Source organism: Diplotaxodon limnothrissa, linkage group LG2 (genome assembly GCF_057381915.1).
Source record: "Diplotaxodon limnothrissa isolate DT_005_m linkage group LG2, D_limnothrissa_male_GT1.1, whole genome shotgun sequence".
In the NCBI taxonomy this organism is placed as follows: domain Eukaryota; kingdom Metazoa; phylum Chordata; class Actinopteri; order Cichliformes; family Cichlidae; genus Diplotaxodon; species Diplotaxodon limnothrissa.
This window is the reverse complement of record NC_140597.1, coordinates 27,313,770-27,332,949: the sequence shown is the minus strand read 5'-3', so window position 1 is coordinate 27,332,949 and position 19,180 is coordinate 27,313,770. Positions and strand designations below refer to the sequence as shown.

At 39.9% G+C, this 19,180-nt stretch overlaps 2 protein-coding genes across 4 annotated transcripts; one reads left to right on the top strand and one right to left on the bottom strand.

The window, feature by feature from the left end:
- Positions 1–2,951: 2,951 nt before the first annotated feature.
- Positions 2,952–13,239, top strand: tnip1 (TNFAIP3 interacting protein 1). 3 transcript variants are annotated; one of them, XM_085361817.1, is made up of 18 exons: positions 2,952–3,010; positions 3,982–4,164; positions 6,031–6,174; positions 6,294–6,382; positions 6,562–6,621; positions 7,279–7,449; positions 8,206–8,300; positions 8,671–8,833; positions 9,100–9,192; positions 9,314–9,379; positions 10,721–10,852; positions 10,969–11,097; positions 11,178–11,312; positions 11,397–11,522; positions 11,686–11,769; positions 12,164–12,379; positions 12,636–12,732; positions 12,938–13,239. In XM_085361817.1, exons 2-18 carry the CDS (start codon positions 4,017–4,019, stop codon positions 13,033–13,035), a joined length of 2,046 nt encoding a protein of 681 aa, XP_085217943.1. In that variant the 5' UTR covers positions 2,952–3,010; positions 3,982–4,016; the 3' UTR covers positions 13,036–13,239. The 3 variants fall into 3 exon arrangements, with proteins under 3 accessions (XP_085217943.1, XP_085217950.1, XP_085217938.1); XM_085361824.1 differs by having other exon boundaries at positions 7,240–7,449; positions 12,254–12,379; XM_085361812.1 differs by having other exon boundaries at positions 7,240–7,449.
- A 1,557-nt stretch (positions 13,240–14,796) lies between these two features.
- On the bottom strand, positions 14,797–18,519 carry gpx3 (glutathione peroxidase 3). Its single transcript, XM_085369533.1, has 5 exons — positions 18,407–18,519; positions 16,886–17,036; positions 16,662–16,779; positions 16,070–16,169; positions 14,797–15,323 (listed from the first exon to the last, which is right to left on the bottom strand). Exons 1-5 carry the CDS (start codon positions 18,479–18,481, stop codon positions 15,102–15,104), a joined length of 666 nt encoding a protein of 221 aa, XP_085225659.1. The 5' UTR covers positions 18,482–18,519; the 3' UTR covers positions 14,797–15,101.
- Between the last annotated feature and the right edge of the window lie 661 nt (positions 18,520–19,180).

The following is a 19,180-nucleotide window of genomic DNA, read 5'->3' as shown; positions in this document are numbered from 1 at the left end:
GTGTATATTATCATTACTCTCAAAACTTGTTTTGCGTTTGTTTTTTCCATTTAAAAACAGTTTTCAATATGTTGTGGATTATAAAAACTGAAGATAAAAGAACTCAAATTATACTTTAAAACTGATTTACTCACTATCATAAAAAAATCTGTTAGTATCCATTACACACAGGCCTAGACGAACTGTATTTGTCAAGCTAATACAAAGTCTTGGATTTTATAAAGTCTACAACTTTTTTTTTTTAACTAAAATTGATGTAAGTAACCTGTAAAATGTTAAAATACATTTGTATCTGTTGCCAGTGACATGTAGCCCAATTTTTGAGGTTTTTTTGCATTGCGATAGTCTCAGCAGCAATAATGTCCCTGATTTAATGCCTCGAGAACGATGGCTGGTCACTACTCGGCTAACAAAAGGACTTTTTGTATTAAGTAGCACAGAACTAATGACTATCAGCTGCTAATTTCCACTGCTGGGAGATGAGAAAGCGTCCCTGTCTCAGCAGGGTGAGGTGCCTACTCTGTGCTACAGACAAAAAGGGTTTAGAGAAGGGCTCAAATTTGAGGATTGCTCATTTAAAAAAACAAACAAACAAACATACCATGTGTTCATTCTGCTAGCTTTGTGCAGTGCTTTAAAATATTGTCAAATGTTGGTGGGAGCATAAGAAAAAGTGTGCAGTTTGTCACCCAGCAAGACTGAATGATGGTGACATTTCCTGTATCCTCAGGCCTGTAGTTTTTGTTTTCTTCTGGCAGTCTCAGAGTCATCAGCCTGTTTATCATTTCTGCACACCACAGCAGCCCGAAGTGGAAACACTTTGCACCAAAAAAAAATATGGGCAATGTAAATGTTGGCAGGCACAGGAATGAGGAAAAAACAACTTCTGTGTGTGTGACAGCCACATGAGCTGTGCTGTTGCTTTTTCCTGTAGACACTAAATGGCTCTCTGGGGACCACAGTCACACATTTTTACCAGACTTTTATGGCCAAAGGGATAGATACCCTTTGTGTGTGCATATGTGCGTATGCCTATTGTTTCATTGTTGTACGTGGCTTTAGTTGAAGCATGTGATTTTTCACTTGACTTGAAAAGGGCATTTATAGCTGATTTGTGAAAGGATTTTCAAATAAGGCGTGTTGTCTTAAATCACATGCTGTCCACCCACTGTCTCTTGTTTTCTCACTTATTCTCTTTCTTTACAGTAAGATTTTCTGTCAGAGAAGTTAAGTCAAAGACATCAATGAGTAAAAGGAAATTCTATTGAAAGTCAAGCTGATTTCTCTGTTAAAGCAGTTTTAACACTAAGTCAGTAACACACCAGTAGAGTTTTTACATGACAGGAAGTAACAATAATAGAAAAGCTAAACACAAGTATAAGATTAGATGAGGTTTGGTATAAATTATGTCATGTATGGCAGTTTTACTTGTTATTTGTGTAAGATTTTTATTACAAATTACGCAGGAGGCTTCTTAGCCGGGAATATCCTTGTGTGGTTCAGTGTGATTGTGTGTAGCCACAAGCTGAATGATCAAGTATCACACTTTGTGTTTCCAGCTACCAGAGGAACAACGTAAATTACTCCCTGAGGAAGAAACATAACCGCAGATTATCTGTTCGTTAATTCCCACAAGATGTCACTATTGCTCCAAGTGATTAATTTTAGCCTTCTTGGGGGGGTCTTCAATAAAATTGGGACAGTTCTGGTCAAATACAGTGAGCAATGTGTGAGAAACACGGTTTTAAGTAAAAGTTCCATCCAATAAATGATGAGTCTGTTAATTTTGCACTGTACACGTTTTCCTTGTCTAACAATATATGGGTGTTCCTCCTTTCCTGGGACAACACAGATATAACTCAAGTGGACGGTTAATTAAAAAGAGTTAGGTCAGCACTGAAAAAACTAATATTTGGGGTTGATTGTGTTATAGGTACAGTGTGCACTCTTAATACCTCATATTAATGGACTGGGAAAAAAAGAATATAACTACTGTAATATTCACATCTCACAGGCTGAACTCTTATACAAGCTCAAAAAACATAAAAGTCAGTTATTCAACTTATTTATAAAACATATAGTTCATCTTCATTTTATTTGTTATATCACAGTTAAAACTAATCAATTTCTTGATCAACTAGATAGTTAATCAGGAAATAGACAAAACACAGTGTGTTTGAACGTTTTTCAGGAAACTACTTTTTTAAAATGTATTTTTTAACCACATTTACGATTTGCTCATTTTTTTAAAAAATGTAAACAAATGTTTAATTTATCCAGTGTTTCATTTGCATAAAAATGTGGATGGAATAACAAGTTTTCTTCCAGCTCTAAACTCATCATTACACATCTCTTAACAATAATTTAGTTCAGCTTAAAAAAAAATCTGCGTAACTCGAACTAAAACGTATTGCCCTCTCAGTTCAGAGGAAATATGTGATGCAATCACAGAAACCCCCACCAGCTCCATCTCTGAATTTATCAATGAGGGAAAAAAGTCACTGAGTGAAAAAGGTCGGGGTTTGTCTCATGACTTTGGGGGGATGGGAGTGGTAGTCGGGGTTCAGTGAGTACACAGTAAAAACAATAATAATGTTAATACGAAATATAATTAAAATGATTAAAATTCAAGAGAAAATATAGGGGATTTAAAAATTATTATTATTATTATTATGAGTCTTACTTACCATCGAATTATTGCATCATTCACTATTTTGCCATATATGGATATTGGTGCCTAAAAGTAGATCATGTGAACAGGTTTGGCAATTCTGGTAATACCGCCACGGTTAGAATACATGTAGAGCGTTTGCTCCAGTGTTTACATTAAGGTCAGCTGCTCCTGTTGGTGCCCCTCTGATAGAGCCGAGCTGCGATTGGCCACGTTGCTGTCAATCATCGCTGTTTACCAAACGTTGCGAGGTGGAATTTCCCAGGTTACAGCATAGACTCAGTAGACCACTTCCGCAATACATGTCTGGGCAGACGAGAGGCCACTGCGAGCTGAAAGGTACCGAGCAAAAAAAGCCACCTCTTTGTTGTTTTGGCTTGGCGTTTATCTCCGCGTTTCCAGCGATTTACCGAATCGATTACAGTCTCTGTAGAGGAAAAATAAGGGGAGTTTAGCACCTTCGTTTCCCGCACAGTCATCTAGTGTTAGCTAGCCGACAGCTAACGAGGATGTTGCTAGCAATTTGCATGACAACAGCGAAAACTAATATTAGCTTTCTTCAGCCAATCAAGGTAGCTGTCATTTGCTAGATTGTGGTGTATTTGAGCCTGGTCTCCTGGATAGATGTGTGTTACTTGGATTTGCATTACATTTTGTTTTGTTTTGTTATTTTTTTGCTCTGCTTTTGTTCCCTTTTTCCCAGGATAAGAACGTTGTAGTTGTCATAATATGCTATCACCATAGCTAACACATTTTTGCCATATGTCCGACTCTGTCAGGGTTCATAGTACAGCATTTGTCCTCTCAAAGTCGTCGGAGGATTTTTATTTTCCGTCCAACGTTTCGCTCATAGTCTACAGTCGTCCTGTTAGAAATGATAACTTAGAAACAGGTCGTTAGTGTCACGCTGTATAGTATAAAACAAAAAGCGGGTGGTATTAATGTCATTTGAGCATATTTGCTTTTACTTTCGAGCTCCTGTTATAAAACTTTATCTTATGTTCAAGTGTTCAACTTTGAGAGAGAGAGTACGAGCGTATTTGGTGATCTTGTGGTGTACCTGTTATACTTTCAAATCACCTATGTCACTGACACAATTTTAAGTCGGAACTTAAATATAACCTCACAATGTAAAAATTGCCAAGATTTCTTTTTCCAGTTGTTTACTTTTTCAGCCTGTTAGAAAACTCTTTGTTTTCTGTAAAGGTCAGCTACTCCTGACTTCTTCTGTGTGTTCTTGTGTCTCCTGCTGCGTAGCTTCTGATATTTTTGTTAAGTTAAAAATACCAGTTTGTGTCTTCTTTCCACAGTTCAGAGGACGATGTGTAGGAAGTGAGCAACTGCAATGGAGGGGAAAGGACCGTACCGCATCTATGATCCGGGTGGGAGTGAGGTCAAGGCCAGGGATGAGGCTGGAGGAGGGAGCAGCTATCGGCAGCTGCTGGAGGAGAACAGCATGCTGAGAGAACGGATGAAGGGACTTAAGAGCTTAGGTATGTTTCTAAAGACTAGTTATCTCAAGTTGAAGTTAAGGCCGTGTGCGTCTGTTTGTGTGTCAGTCCTTTTCAACTCCTGGGGGTGTGGTGATCCTTTACCAGAGGCTTGGAAGTTTGAGAGTTCTGTGCAGTATCTAGGATTGCACTCCTCTGGACAGCGACCTCTGACATTGTGCCTGGAATCTGCTGGAGCCATTCTTCCAATCTTGGGGTTACAGCTCCTAATGCTCCTGTTACCACACTGCTCCAGTTTTTCTTTCAGCCACTGGTACTTTTTTGTTTTCTTGTGAACTCGCTTTCAGATTGTGCTCACCACTGGGATTACCATGTCTATCACTGCTGCATTGTGATAGACGAGGCTTTTTCTGCTCTTTGTCATCCACCACTATGGTTAGCAGCCACACGACTGTCTAGAACTTGAAGTCCCGTAGGACCTTAGGCTTGTTGTTCTCACCCATCCTTGGCTGTATCTCCCATCAAGAAGTGTGGCTTTTTATTCAATATGTAGCACAGATTTTCTGGAAACTATCCCAGCCTCTTGATTGTGTCGACAATGCACTACATAGTCTCCGGGGCTCCTTTGCACAGCCTTCAACGTGGGTCCTTGGACCCAGTGCTGTTATTTCCAGTGCTCTTCTGATCTGCATGTGTCCTATATTGACTCATGTGGCCACTCAGCCTAGTTCATGAGACCCTGAGTTGATCTTCCATGTTAAGCAGGTAATTGGCTGGCTTGTAGTTTGATGGTGTTGTACCCTTGTGGGGGATCCTTCATGCTCAGATTGTTCTGGCCTTTGTTATCCAGTGCGGAGGAGTACCTGCTGTTAGCAGTCCCTTTTATTTGTGCTGCCAGGTGTCCATGGTGTGTTAGCTTCTTCATCTATCATCTTCAATTATTTTAGGTCTTGGTGCTGTCTAGCTCTTCATTCTTGAGGCTCGTTGCTGGATGTCTGCCTTTGTGATCTTGATTGGCACTTTTTCTGTGAGGTTGGTGCTCATAGATCCACCAGCCACTTGGCTTTGGTGTTGTCGTTTCTTCCTCCCAGGTGTTCTTCCATTATTTCTCCAGCCTACTTGGACTAAAAGTAGATCAATATTTTTATTATTGTGGCAGTGACATATATAAGCTCATTGGTTTTAGTGCTATTGGTAGTCGGGAGAGCTAGAGGTAGAGCTGTGTTCACACCTACAAGTATCTCCTGTGATGGGATTTTGTCAGTGAGTGAGGGGAGTTGTGTCCTTTGTTTCGAGTCTACCTTTAATTTGGTCACGATCTTCATCCTCAGCTCAGTAAGATGGAACATCTACTTCAGTTAGACTGCTCTTTTCGGCTCATTATGTCCGTAATACCACTGGCTTTCCAACTTCGATGGTGGCTTTCTTTTACTGATGTTAGAGCGCCGAGTTACCATGTGCTTCTTGGTCACAGTGGAAGCTCATAAAGTTTTTTTCCAAAATTTTCTACACAGAAAGTTGAGATTGTTCAGCTTGAATTCTGTAGCAGCAGAAAGTTGAACAGACATTTTAAATAACACATTTGTCATTTAAAACAAATTTGACATAGGCACAAAGACAACATGTGATGTTGTAGCATCATATCCTAAAGTGTCATTCAGCAATTATGGTGAAATGTAGTGAAACCTGAAAATCTGCTTTGGTCATCCAGTTAAAAACTCACATGCTAACAACGTGAATGGCTCAGTGACTAACTAAACGAGTCCTTACTTTCTCACAGAGTTTCTGTCACACGTTGTTTGTTGTTGTGCTGATATTTTTAGTGACAACAGGGTTTGCCAGTAGAAACAAAGCAAGATTAAGTGAAGGTGTTACTAGATAGAGACGAGCTCTCTCCAATACCTGCAGGTGATTTGCTGGAAGAGTCTCAGTCAGAGGCGTCGAGGCTTCGACAGCGAGTGGAGGAACTTGTGAGAGACAACGAAGCCCTGAAATCGTCCAGCTTCGCAGCCAGTTTGTGTATGGGAGGGCCCATTCAAACTGAGACACAAAGTAGGTTTCACATACTTAAAGGCAACGAAGAAGACTTTTCTTCACATTTTTGGATTATTACACAGTGTGGCCAGCATTTGGCTGATTGTTACCATTAATATTCATTTGGTGTATTTCAGGTAATAAACCCTGTTTACATACCACAGCTGAGCAGAAGGAGGAGCAATCGAGCTGTTTAGGAAAGACTCTTCAGCCAGAGAAGCCCAATGTAAATAATTTGTTTCTGCTTTCTGTTCAGGTAGAAATGACCCTGTTATTATTTTAAGACTAGATGTAGGCATTATCAGGGCCTAAAATATAACGTCCGACTGGAGAATGTTCACTTCGTCGTTGTTTTTTGGGATCATGTTCGAGTTGTGTGTGTGTGTGTGTATATTTTTTTTATAGGATGCCATTTCAGAGTTTGAGGTGGTGAATATGGAGGGAAAGACTTCAGAGGCATTGACAGTACGTACCAGATGAATAGCTCAAATCTATTTGAATCATATGGTTATTTTTAGCATTTATTCTTTACCCTTTAAAAGGATATTATTTTGTATAGGTTTCGGTTTAGTGAGGTTAAATTTAATCATTCCTCTTTATAGCCATTTCCTCAATATTGGACATACATCCTTGGTGTGTTGACTCACCAAAAAACTCAATACTGGTAGCTCCAGCCTGAGTCAGTCAGGGGAAAGTCCAGGATTGTCACTGACTAGAATTACACCGCTGATTCATTCACATACTAAATCCCAGGGGATGTGTTAACAGGACACGAGGCCAGTGTTGAGGTGAACATGTTAAAACCTATGCTAGTGGCCAGCCTGTCACATATTCTAACAAATTTAGCCAACCTTGCTATCTAAAATATATGTTGGCGAAAGTAGAAAAGCTAATTGTAGTCTGTGGAGAGTAAAAATAAACCCAACAGGACCAACTAGTTTGCCTTTCATACAAATCGGCTGCTCCCTTTCATAGAGAACGATGACTCTTACAGAATGGTGTTTTAAATAATTGAGAACACGCTCACTGAGTCAGCTTGAGAAGAACAGGTGACTGACTGGTTACTTGTGTGGGTATCTTCAGGCCGGGTCAGCAGTAGGAGTAATTCCCCTCCTTCCTCAGGAGAACATCGAGCTAGCAAGCCAGCTGAAGAGGCTTGAGAGCTCATTCAGCATATTTGCTGAGGAGTCCAACCCAAACCAGCTGTTAGCGCACCTTGGCCGCATGGCTGTGGAGTTTCATCATCTTTCTTCGAAAGTCCAAAAGAATGAACAGAGGACCTCCCTCCTACAGGTATTGCGCACAACTACTGTGTCATAAAACTAAAAAAATGTGACAAATCACCACAGTGCTTATTATAAATAGTGATTTATAAGTGTTGTAATAGTGCAAGAGCATACCAAGTGTATATACAATGATCAGTCATGTTAAAGAAAAATATAAAATCTGAATTTTGTTATAGCAACTCGAAACTATCACGCTAAATACTACTGCTACGGCACGCTCGGCATAACTTGATGACTTTAAAAGCTTTTTTGTGTGAGATTTGACGGGTCGCGAGAGTAAAACTACAGATGCAATAATACTTCGTTCGGACGGATGTGGTTTCAGAACTTGAAGAGTAATTTAAGTGTGTTTTGTGGTAGAACAAGTATTCTGGAGACTCAATAACTTTAAAAAAAATAAAATGAAGCTGCACGTAGTTGGTGCTCTGTGTAGAACCTCTAAAACATTCAATAAAATATTTTTAAAGTCTCACTACTTTCACTACATGGAACATTAATTTTTCCTCAAAACCCTGTGGGCAACAAAAGTGTTATTTAATGGGATGAAAATAGGAAACTAAAGCTTGATTTATCAGATAAAACAGATGGCATTTCCTTATCTGTTAGATTATTACACGTGACTTGCATTCCGATGTAATTTAAAACTCAACATAAGTTTATCTTTGTGCCACTGGGTTGATGGCATTTCTGGATATATGATTGAGTACAGATAATAAGAAAATGTCAGAACGGTGTTTAATATTGTCCTCTCTTGGCTTTATAGACTCTCTGCGAGCAGCTCAGACAAGAGAACAATGAGCTTCGAAAGAAAATGGAAGAGGATCATCATATCAGGAATCGAGACTTGGAACAGCTGAGGTAATGTTTCTCCTTTTGATGTGACTGTGCTACAAATAAAACAATACTATCGCTCTGACATCTTGTTCTCTTTTCTTCTGATCTGTTTTTTAACTTTTTTTTTGTGGGACTGTTTTGCTTCTTATAGTTTGATTTTATGTCGAGTCAAATTCTCATTACTGTTAATAAAATATTTATCGCCTAATCTTTACTTTGCCCTTGATGTTAACAATTCAGCGCGCTTTCACTTCTGAAGGGGATTACTCCAGGGCTTTCTGGTGTTGTAGGTTCTTCCCAGAAGGCCTCCAGTAGCTGGAGCATGATGACGGCCATGTCTTAGAATGAGACCTAGTTCTCAAACACTATCATTTTCATTTTCATGCCGGTGTAGACAGGAAAATCAGAAACTTAAGGAGTTGGTCACAGGAGCGGCAGCAGCGGCAGCAGCATCTGCGTTGCCACCTGACGCTGAAACTCCAGAGGCCAAAGAGGAGCCGGTGAAGGAGGAATCTGCGGCTGTCCGACCCAAAATGGAGGCCACCACACCGCAGAAGGTAGTTTCAGTTTAATTAAAATTGATTTATTTAAATTTGTATACATACATTATTTGCTGTAGCTTCATATTTAAAACATTTCTATGAAGTTTTTTTTTTTACCTAAACCAGTTTTTAATCTGTGTTCTTTTTAAAGACCTTTAATTAAATTATTCTCAATACAGTAATCTTGTGACTGAGAATTTCCCACTCGTGACCTCTTACAACGTGCGTAATGTAGTAATGTTGTGGATTTAGGAATATTTTATGTTCCCCCAACCCCCCAGAGTGGAAAAGCTGCAGAGAAAACCCCAACTAAACCTTGTGATGTCGAGGTGTATGAAAAGAAGATCAAGCTTTTGGAGAAGCAGAGAAAGGATGTGAGTCTTGCTTGCTTACTTTCTTACTTACTGCTCATCCTCTTTTGCCATAGGGGAAAGTCTGTGTATTTTGTTTCCTACATGTTCAGTGGTGTTTGTTTCGCTTTCTGGCTTCTTACAGGTGCTGGAGGTGAACAAGCAGTGGGACATTCAGTGGAACGCCATGAAGTCACAGTTTGAGCAGAAGGTACAGTAATGACTTTACAGCTGCTGTGACGGGTGTGGGAAGGCGTTACGGTGCTCTTGACTGCTTAAAAGAATTTTAAATTTTTTTAGATTTCTTTTCTTATTTTCAATTTCAGGCCTTTCTTTTTTTTTTTTTTTTTTTTTTTTTCTTTTAACATTTTCAAAATATTGAATCACCTGCATCAGTTAGCTCTGTTTGGTCCAATTTAGTTCAAAGAGATGTTAAATGCTCTGTTGGACTTAAAGTAAATCACTTGTACCCAGTATGAGTGATTTAACAAGTGTCAGTACAAGTGAGATACCAGTCACAAATTTCATTGGGTGTCTCTCCATAACACCACACTCAGTGATCTGTGTGTAAAATGGATTACATGCTATGAAAAGCTGAAACTTAACTAAAGAGTTCCACTGTATTCATTTCAGCATATAAAGAAACTAAGGTTGGTTACCTGTGGGGTTCAAATATTGTCTTAATTACTTATTTTATGAATTAAAGTTGCTTCTGGTGTCTGTAGCAACATTTTTTCCAAGTGATGGTTGAAGTTAGTTTCAAGTGTTTTGCCAAACTAAGAAAAAATATTACTGATCACTGAGCATCGTGACATTAATTAGGTAAAATATCGTGATTTAACAGAAAAACAAGCAAAAAAACCTATGATGGGTGAAGTGACAGATGGAAAGCATTTTATAATTTGAAAAAAACTTTAACAAACAGGACTTTGAAGTTTGTGTTTATGACTTGACAGAGAAGCAGCTGTGTATGTGTCTAGTTCTTTCTTTTCTTTTCTTTTTTTTTTTTTTTTTTTTTTTTTTTTTAAATGTGCTTGTCCAGTGGAAAAGGTGCAATCTTGCAATAGCTTGCGATCTGAACATGCTTACCACAAGGCCTGTCACACTTCAGTAAGAATTCCCCTTACCTCTCCGGTACCCGCTGACTTCCTGCTGTGGTGCAGTCAGAGGGCAGCAGAGACACACAGACGTACACACTCTCACACTGACACTCACACACCTATGTTGTGCACACCCACAATTATGTATAAACCTACATTCACACTTCGTTCAGACAGGGACACCGTGCAGCTTTGGGTTATAACCACAGAACCCTAGATATATCCATTTGCGTCACTCGGTTCGTTCATATGTTACACAAAAACAGCAGTGCGTGTTTGCGAATTTGATGGCTTAGTTGTCTATTTAGATAACATTTCTGAAGCTAATACCGGAGGGTTATTACTTAATCGGTTTTATTTATTATTAGGCACTTTATGGAAATTTATTTTAAAAAATGGATCTTTAACAGCGTGATCATTTCCTAAACTAAAAGATTGCCACTTTTCCTCAGATCACAGACCTCAGACAACGGCTAGCCGAGTCACAGAAAACTGTGCTTGAGCTGGAGGCTGAGCGGGAGCAGAGGCAACGTGACTATGACAAGAAGCTGCTGCTGGCCAAGTCCAAGATTGAAAATGTCCAGGTGAGAATACAGATGTGAAAAAGGCCAGGTGAAACTGGTCTAAACGAAAGCAGGGCACAGAGTGACTGTGGAAAAGGTGTTTTTAAAGCCATGGGGTGTGTGCGCGTTCGTTCCAGGGGGAGAAGGAGTGTTTAAACACTGAGACGGCCGAGCTGAAGCAGAAGATCCGCTACTTGCAGGATCAGCTGGTGCCCCTCAGCAAACAGAGAGAGTACCAAGAGAAGGAGATCCAACGCCTCAACCGAGTGAGTGTGGAAGAGATGCAAAAAGAGTAATCGGGCGCAGGGACGTTTCTGTCAGGGTAACATTGATTTGTCTTATTCAGGCTTTAGAAGAAGCCTTAAACCTACACTCACCTTCATCCTCCCAACAACCTCCTGGCCAGGGCAACTTTGCAGATGCGGCCAACAACTTTAAGAAACAGGAGCTGCTCACTCAAATTGCTGTACTTAAAGAACAGGTCAGATAAACAGAACATTTACACACACTCCTGCAGTTACGTGTGGATTTCCCTTCAGCTGCTTTTTCTTTCTTTGCACTTCAGGTAAAAATCTTTGAGGAGGACTTCAGAAAAGAAAGGAGCGACAGGGAGCGAATGAATGAAGAGAAAGAGGACTTGAGGCGGCAAGTTGAAAGACTTCAGGGTCAGATTACTAATTTGACCAATCAGGTAAGATCGTGCTCATGTAACATATATTTTTTCCCCCTGTATATAATGTGACCAGGAAAGCTTTAGCTTTTGTATCATTTTTCTGCTAGTGGCTATTCTAGCTGACCTGCCCTAATATGAGGTGCTTTATTTTTCTTGTTGTGTACTTGTTGGTGTGGCGCAGCTTCATCAGGCGCAGAACGAGTGTCAGAGAGAGCGTACAGAGAGATGTAAGCTGGAGAGACTGCAGATGCAGCATCACAAACAGGTACTGCTAGTGTTACATATACACTGAAATGGTGGATTAAAGGGCGCTGTCACACTGAGTAGGTGAAATATTTGTTCAGTGTGGCTCCTGAAAAGAAAGTGCCAATAGGCTTGCAGGCTAGTGCCCCCTAGTGACAGAATGGTGGAAGACTAGATTGACTTGACTGTAGTAGGTTCATGCCGAACGAATCACAAGAGCCTCACTGCAGCTAGCTTGTTTCGGTCAGTGCATTTGGGAGCAGCGAGGTGAACACTGGCACGCCTCAGTGGGAGGCAGAACCGCAGCAGGGTTGAAGGTCAGCAGCGTCCCGTGCCACAACAGGGCCGCTGCATTCGCTGAGAGTAGCCACAAAGCACTGATTGGGGATCACATGTGTACTTGTGATCCCTCGTAGGGGCAGCAGCAGGAAAGACGTACCTCAGACCCCACGTCAGACTCAGTGAACGGCCCGCTGAGCCCTCCCTACTGTGGTCCCTTTGTGCAGGTGGGACCGCAGGGCCTTGAAGGTTGGCCCATACACTTCCCTCCCCGGATGCCCAATGCAGCAGGTGCCGCAGCCGCAGCCGCCGCAGCACCACCCCCTGTACGAGACTTCCAACCCGTTACCCCGGTAAGGGCGCTCTAAAGCCCCTCTGTCTTTGTCTCTGGAGTGACTCTGGTTCACTGAAGAAACAAGGCTTTCTTTTTTTTTCTTTTCAATTTCTCTCTTACCTCTACTTCCCTTACTTGCTGGGGGCAGCACGCTTACATTCAATAACCAATATTAGGTTATGGCAAAGACTTAAGGGCTGCTGATTGCAACGAGTAAGAATAGAAATTTTAACAGAATTGTTCTGTTTTTGTTTTTGTTTTGTTTTTTAAATCAGGGTTTTCCTTGGCAGTTGTCATTCAATCAACCTGAGAGGGGGTTGAGAGGGGCCAGAGCAGTAGGAGAAAGTTCACGACCACCACCAGAGAATGCAGGTAAGATACAACCAGTCATATGTAATTTATTTCTATTGCACAATACATGATGGTGTGTATTCAAACAGATGTACTCTTAAAATGTAGTGGAAAAACAATGAGCCAAATTTTGTCATTAGTTATGCTTAAAGTTCTTCAGCTCAGAGGTGTAAACTATAGTGGGGTAAGGCTTATTTATGTTCATATGTTACTTTGGTGTCCGTAGATCAGTCAGCGGCGGCAGCAGCAGCAGCAGCGACAGGAGCACCTGGAACAGGATTTGGAAAAAGGGAGCGACAGAACATTGACCCTGGAAAGCACTAAAGCATCACCGTACCCACTTAAAAGGAGCCTGGGTAGTAGCATGAAATCAGTTTGTTTTTGAGTTGACAAGGTGTGATTTGATCTATAATTTTCCTACTGAACTGTAGATATCCTATTGTAATGTTGTTTATACTTGCGTTTTATAAGGCTATTTGTGACGCTATTCTGAATATACACATGAAATATTGTTTAATTTTTTTTTTTATTTTTTTTTTAATCGGCAACTTTAAGTCATTTGTTAAATAGGTTGGAATAATTGACATAGATCTTTTTGTTTTGTTTTCCAGACAATATACCTATGTGATTGTCTATCTGCAAGTATGTAACAAGTAGTTTGTTACTTGTAGGGTCACAGGAAGCCATTCCCCAGTAAGACTAAGACTACATATACTCATTCCAGCCATGAATGATTATATAGGTACACTGAATCATAGAGCTTACAATGTGAATGTTAATTGATTTGAGGGTTTTCAATACCATCGATGTTATAGAACTGTCCCCTAACTGTGTAACTGTTCAAAAGTTGTTGTTGAAATACAAAAATTTTGGGAAATGAATTTTGATGGTATCATGCCAAAAAAAAAAAAACAAAAAAAAACAAAACATGATTGTGATTACTGATAATTTATTTATAACCTGCTGTTTTGATAGTTGCATTGACTAAGTGTAAATCATTGTCTTTAGTAATGCTGTTCTTTCTATGTTGTTAGTGTAATCCCAATATATTGTAGCTATTGACATTGTATGTTTGTATCAGACACAATACGCAGTACATACACAATTTTTTTTTTTTTTTTTTTTTTGGTAATTTCTCCCCCATGATGATGGACCTAATCTCATTAAACACTTCGACTTGATTTGACCACTCATTCCGATATTTATGCTCATCTCACTGCATCCTGTACCACTGCACACAGCATATCCCCAACACAGTACCAAGAGATTACAGCAGCAAAATCTTAAGGCAGCAACCGCGTCCTCATATACCTGTTATGTCACATAACCTCGCTGAGTTGTACTTAGCAGTACAAAATATCCAAATTCAGCTCAAGGAGCAGAATGAGGACGATTTTCATCAGAATTCGTAGGCCGTGGTTAAACACCCAGTTACAGCAGTACAGCCACCCCAGAGGATAAAACCCTCTGTCGGGATGTCTCGACTTTTTGTTTCCATCCACTTCAACAACCAGCAACCCACACCTTGCCGACTGACCTGTGAACTGCTCTAACGCAGTCAAAGTCGCAATAACAGATAGCGGATCCACACCTCCAGGTCACACTATTAGGAAAAAGTTAAATCTGATCTCCAAATCAACAAGCCTTGCCTGTTTAAACTGAATGCCAGTTACGATTACTTAGTATAGTGTATTTTGACTAGTCAGATGAAGGGCTTCAAAAAAAAAAAAAAAAAGGTTTGAAATGGCTTACTTTTATCTAGCAAGATATCAACAGGGAACAAAATCAGGATGGGCTAGAGCTGAGATGAGACATTAACAGAATTGCACTTTGAAAGGTATGCTGTAATTTATGGCAGATGTATTTTCCTGGTTTTTAGCCTTTTTTCTTTTTTTCTCTTTTTTTTTTTTGCTGTAGGAAAAAAGCACATGTGAGACTTTTTGTATTTGACTGGCTTAATAAATCTATTCTAAATGTCTCATTAGTATCTTACCGTGTCTTGTTCCACAGAGTACATCGTTTTTACCTTTCTGTGACACAACACTCATGTTTGTTTCTCAAAAAACTGCACAACACCGTGTTATTCTTGATGATTTATTGAAAGTAATTAACATTTAGACAGTAATGGTTAACAAGTCCTGAGATGGGAAGATGACATGGTGCTGTGGGATTGCAGGGCAGCCTGAATGCACTGAAAGGCTGGCCTAAACCCCAGATTCCAAAGAGGCACCACAGAGTTCCTGTTTTCAAGCCTCCTCTTCATTCAACATGCCATCTTCACGGTACAAGAAACTGTAACATTACTCGTTTTCAGGCTACCTTAGTTTTAATCATTTGCATCTGATTACACTTAATTCATTAGACAGACAACACTAAATGATCGATCACATCTAATTAAAGACATCCCTTGTGTATTGTTCGAGCAGGTATCTCCGGATGTCAGCTCGCACCACAGAAACTTTGGTGGTCGGTTGCCACCTCATCACTGGCTTCCCATCCATTCCCACCAGAAACTTCTCAAAGTTCCACTTGATGTCACTAATCTTAAGAGGCTCCCAGAACAACCGGCCGTACATGGGACCAAAGTCTTCTCCGACAGCGGGGCAAGAGCTCTGCGTGGCACAAAGAACTTTTAAGTAAGACTCAGAACAACACCGCTCAGGGCCATATGTTTTCTCTGCCTTTATAAATGCTCATGAAGGCATGAATTATATCTAGTGCATCCAGTCTGTTTCAAATACAGTGGGGCAAGTAATTATTTGATCCCCTGCTGAATTTCTAAGTTTACTCTCTTCCAAACAAATGAACAGTCTCTAATTTGGTTTCATTTTAATAATGAAATGAATTAATGCATGTCATTGAATGAAATAAGTATTTGATTTCCAATAAAAACCAAGTTACCAAGCGGCAGCCAAGAAACCTAAAGGATTTGTTTCTGTAAAGCGGAGTGGCCCAAAATCCCTCCTGAGATGAGCCAGTGACCAACTACAAGAAACAGCTTACCATGTAAGTCGTGGTTTACTTATGGATAAAATACTTATCCGCTCAATGATATGCAAATCAATGTACAGCTTTTATTTAATGTGTTTTTTTCTGGATTTGTTGGTTGATATTCTGTCTTTCTCCATTAAAATGAAAATGCTAAAATTAGAAAGCTTATGAATTCAGCAGGGTATCAAATAATTATTTTCCCCACAGAATATAACTAAACACATGTAAAGAGTCTAAGCATTGAGAGCAGACAGTAGCATTCATAATATAATTGGAAAAAAATAGTTTAATAACATGTAAAATACAAAATTTAAATGTAAGTTTCAACTTACAAAGACTCAACTGAATTTCACACACAGTTTCTTACCTTAAGGAAAGTATAAACCTCTTGCTCATTTTTCCCATTCACATCACCTTTCTCAAACAGCAGGAAGTTTGGAACGAATCCATTGCCAGGCCTAACGTATCTGGAATCCAGAAAAAGGACATCCTATCAGTGGACATGCCCCTGAGTACTTTACTGCTTGGCAGCTGCCCTAGATTCCCTACAAGCCGAGTAAAGCCACATAGTGTATTGCAAAGGCTTTGCTATGGATCTGTGATGACTGATGCAATCTGAGACATACGTTCTGGGTGTGCTGCAGAGACTCTCGAACAGAAACTGCCAAAAGATGCTTTCATGCTTTAATGAAGTTTTGTTGATTGACAGAGGATTTACCGTTATTGCACATTCCTGTCTACATGCTGCTTTAAAGCTTCTCACCTTACAGCACATATATACGGCCTTGCGATAAGCGTGTGACTCAATACTAGGGAATTTAATGTTATCACATCAAAATCCTATCGAGTTCTCTGGAAAACCATGACCTTCATCGACCCTAATTCATTCATGAGTATTTTTTAAACAGTGTTTTCTATGGGGCAGACTTGAAGTGCAGTGAAAGACAAAGATTTCTCACTTTAAACCTGGCAGGATTTCATGCCTTTGCCCTGGTTCCTGTTTTCCAAACTGGTTGCAGGGGAAGCCAAGAATAGTTAACCCAAGTGGGTTCATTTCCTCATACAGTGCATTCAGTTCTGATGAAAGAAGAGAAAAGAGTTCAGGTGGAGAAACCTTTCCCCCCACCTCTTTAGTTCTTTTTTAACTGCAGCACAAAACAACGCTGCCTGTGCCATCTCTTACCCACATACTGACTGGTGAGTCCTCAGTATGTAGCCACGTTGACAAAGAGGACAGCCTTGCCTGCATAGTCACTGAAGTTCACAGTCTGACTACCATTTAGAGTTTTTGCTCTGTATTTGTAAATGGTGCCTTCCACAGATGAGTTGCATTGCTGCAGATACAGACAAAAGGTCGAAGCAGTTATGGTTGCTTTAACTTGCTAACAGCTTATACAGTTAAGGTGAGCAAGAACACAGAGAGTCTGAACATGAATTGCTTCAAGAAGAACACAATGTACTCTCAGACTTCCAAACAGCACACAATATATATTGAAACACAAAAACCTGAAGCTGGACTTAACGTGGACATAACCTCTCACCTCACACAAATGTTTATGAGGGGTGTGTTTAACCTTTTGTTCAGTCACCCTTTAAATGATCTGCCACAGTGAGTGACTGAAAAATGACAATGTTTCATTTGCGTTCTTGTGGTAAATGTTTTTTCACCTAATGACCAATATAGCAAACAATTAATCACAGGCAATCAGCCAATAAGTAGAAGCATAATGAGTGGCAAATATTTGCAGGTATAGAACTTGCCATTAGTAAGGAAGATATTTATTAGTCTTATGTGATGGTACTGGCCATCTTCGGGATCGGGCGTCTCACTTGGACAAAACAACACATAGGAAAATCTCATTATCAGCTACTTTTTCGTCCCAGTCAAGGTCAAATAAACAATCACCACGACAGTCTGACCATCCACTACAGAGGTCAGGAGTTTGTTTGCCCAAATTGATCCTGAAGCTTTAACCAAATAAGCAGCATCAGGGACAGCTGCAATACTTCCCCTTCTTCCCCCTCCATACCTGCGTTGTTGTGTGGGCAACAGAGCTCCTTACAGTAAACATCAAGCTCTGTGTCAACAGGAGAACTCTGCTGACAAACAGTTAAAGGGACTTTAGCTGTCAAATTACCCTCACCCAGCCAGAAATCTTTACGTGAAATTACCAATGCAGCAGATGTGACTCTATATAAAATGGGTATCACAATATTCAAAAACATGAACGCAGAGGGCCATTACAGTTCCAAATGGCTCTGTTTTAAGCTATTCGCTTTTGTTGATGCACTTTATCTTGTCATTATGGCTGATGATTGCCAGATGCTTCCTTAGACGGTCATTTTTCACAATAAATCAGCACAGCTTGGAAAAAGGATGCAATCATGCTTAGAAATTCACCAACAAAAGAAGCCCAGAGTAACAGGTGTTTATGTTTCTATTCAAAGGCTTGCTGTCCAGCATAAGCTTGAATAAGCAATAATAAGCAGAAGTTATTGAAAGAGATGTGTGTTGAGCACAGATAGTGAGCAATTGGGGAAGTTATTGTCGCTCAAACTTCCTCATAATTTAACGCAAATAATTTGATCTTTGACAAAGAACATTCTGGAAAACACGGACACAGGGCCAAACAAACAACTGCAAGAGTAAAATAGACCTATGCTGTGGAAGACTGTTTTTCCATGAAAATCAAGCAACACTCACCTGATAACCTACAACGTAAACAGGTGAGCCGGGTAGCAGCAGACCGAGCAGCAGTAGCGGTAACACGGCCCACATCGTGCAGTCCTTCCCCCAGACGCGGTGACTGCTCTCTGTGGATGTCTGTCTTCTCGATAAATGAACTGGCTGAGGTGTCGTCATCTGTTGACGTGCACCGATTGTGAGCGCGGATGAACGTGTCAGTAGTCTCCAGGTCAGAAAAATACCTATTCGTTCTTAGCGCTAATGTTGTGGGCAGAACAATGCTTGCGATTTGGTAATCAGTGGTATGGTGGCCTATATATGCCAAACAAATAATAAACAATTACAAATTACAAATTACAATTCATACCGTGTACATTATAACATGCCATAATAGACCCATTTCTGTAATATACTCACATATCTATATTATTGCTAATATATATTGTAATATATCTATATCACTAAAGCACTTCTGGATGGATGCAAACTGCATTTCGTTGCCCTGTACCTGTGCATGTGCAATGACAATAAAGTTGAATTCTATTCTATTCTATTCTATTCTATTCTAAAAAACAAACAAACAGGAAATTCTTATTTTATTCGTCTAACCAAGATTTAACCCACAAACAAGACAGGGAACACGTTACATATATACAAAGAAAAAAATAATAGTAGATGTACGTTTATGTGTGTGATGTTGTCAAAGTTATCGGGGATTTTAGACACCTTGAAACCGCTGCAAAAGTTAAAGAAGAAGTACAATCCTGATCAAAAGTTTAAGACCACTTGAAA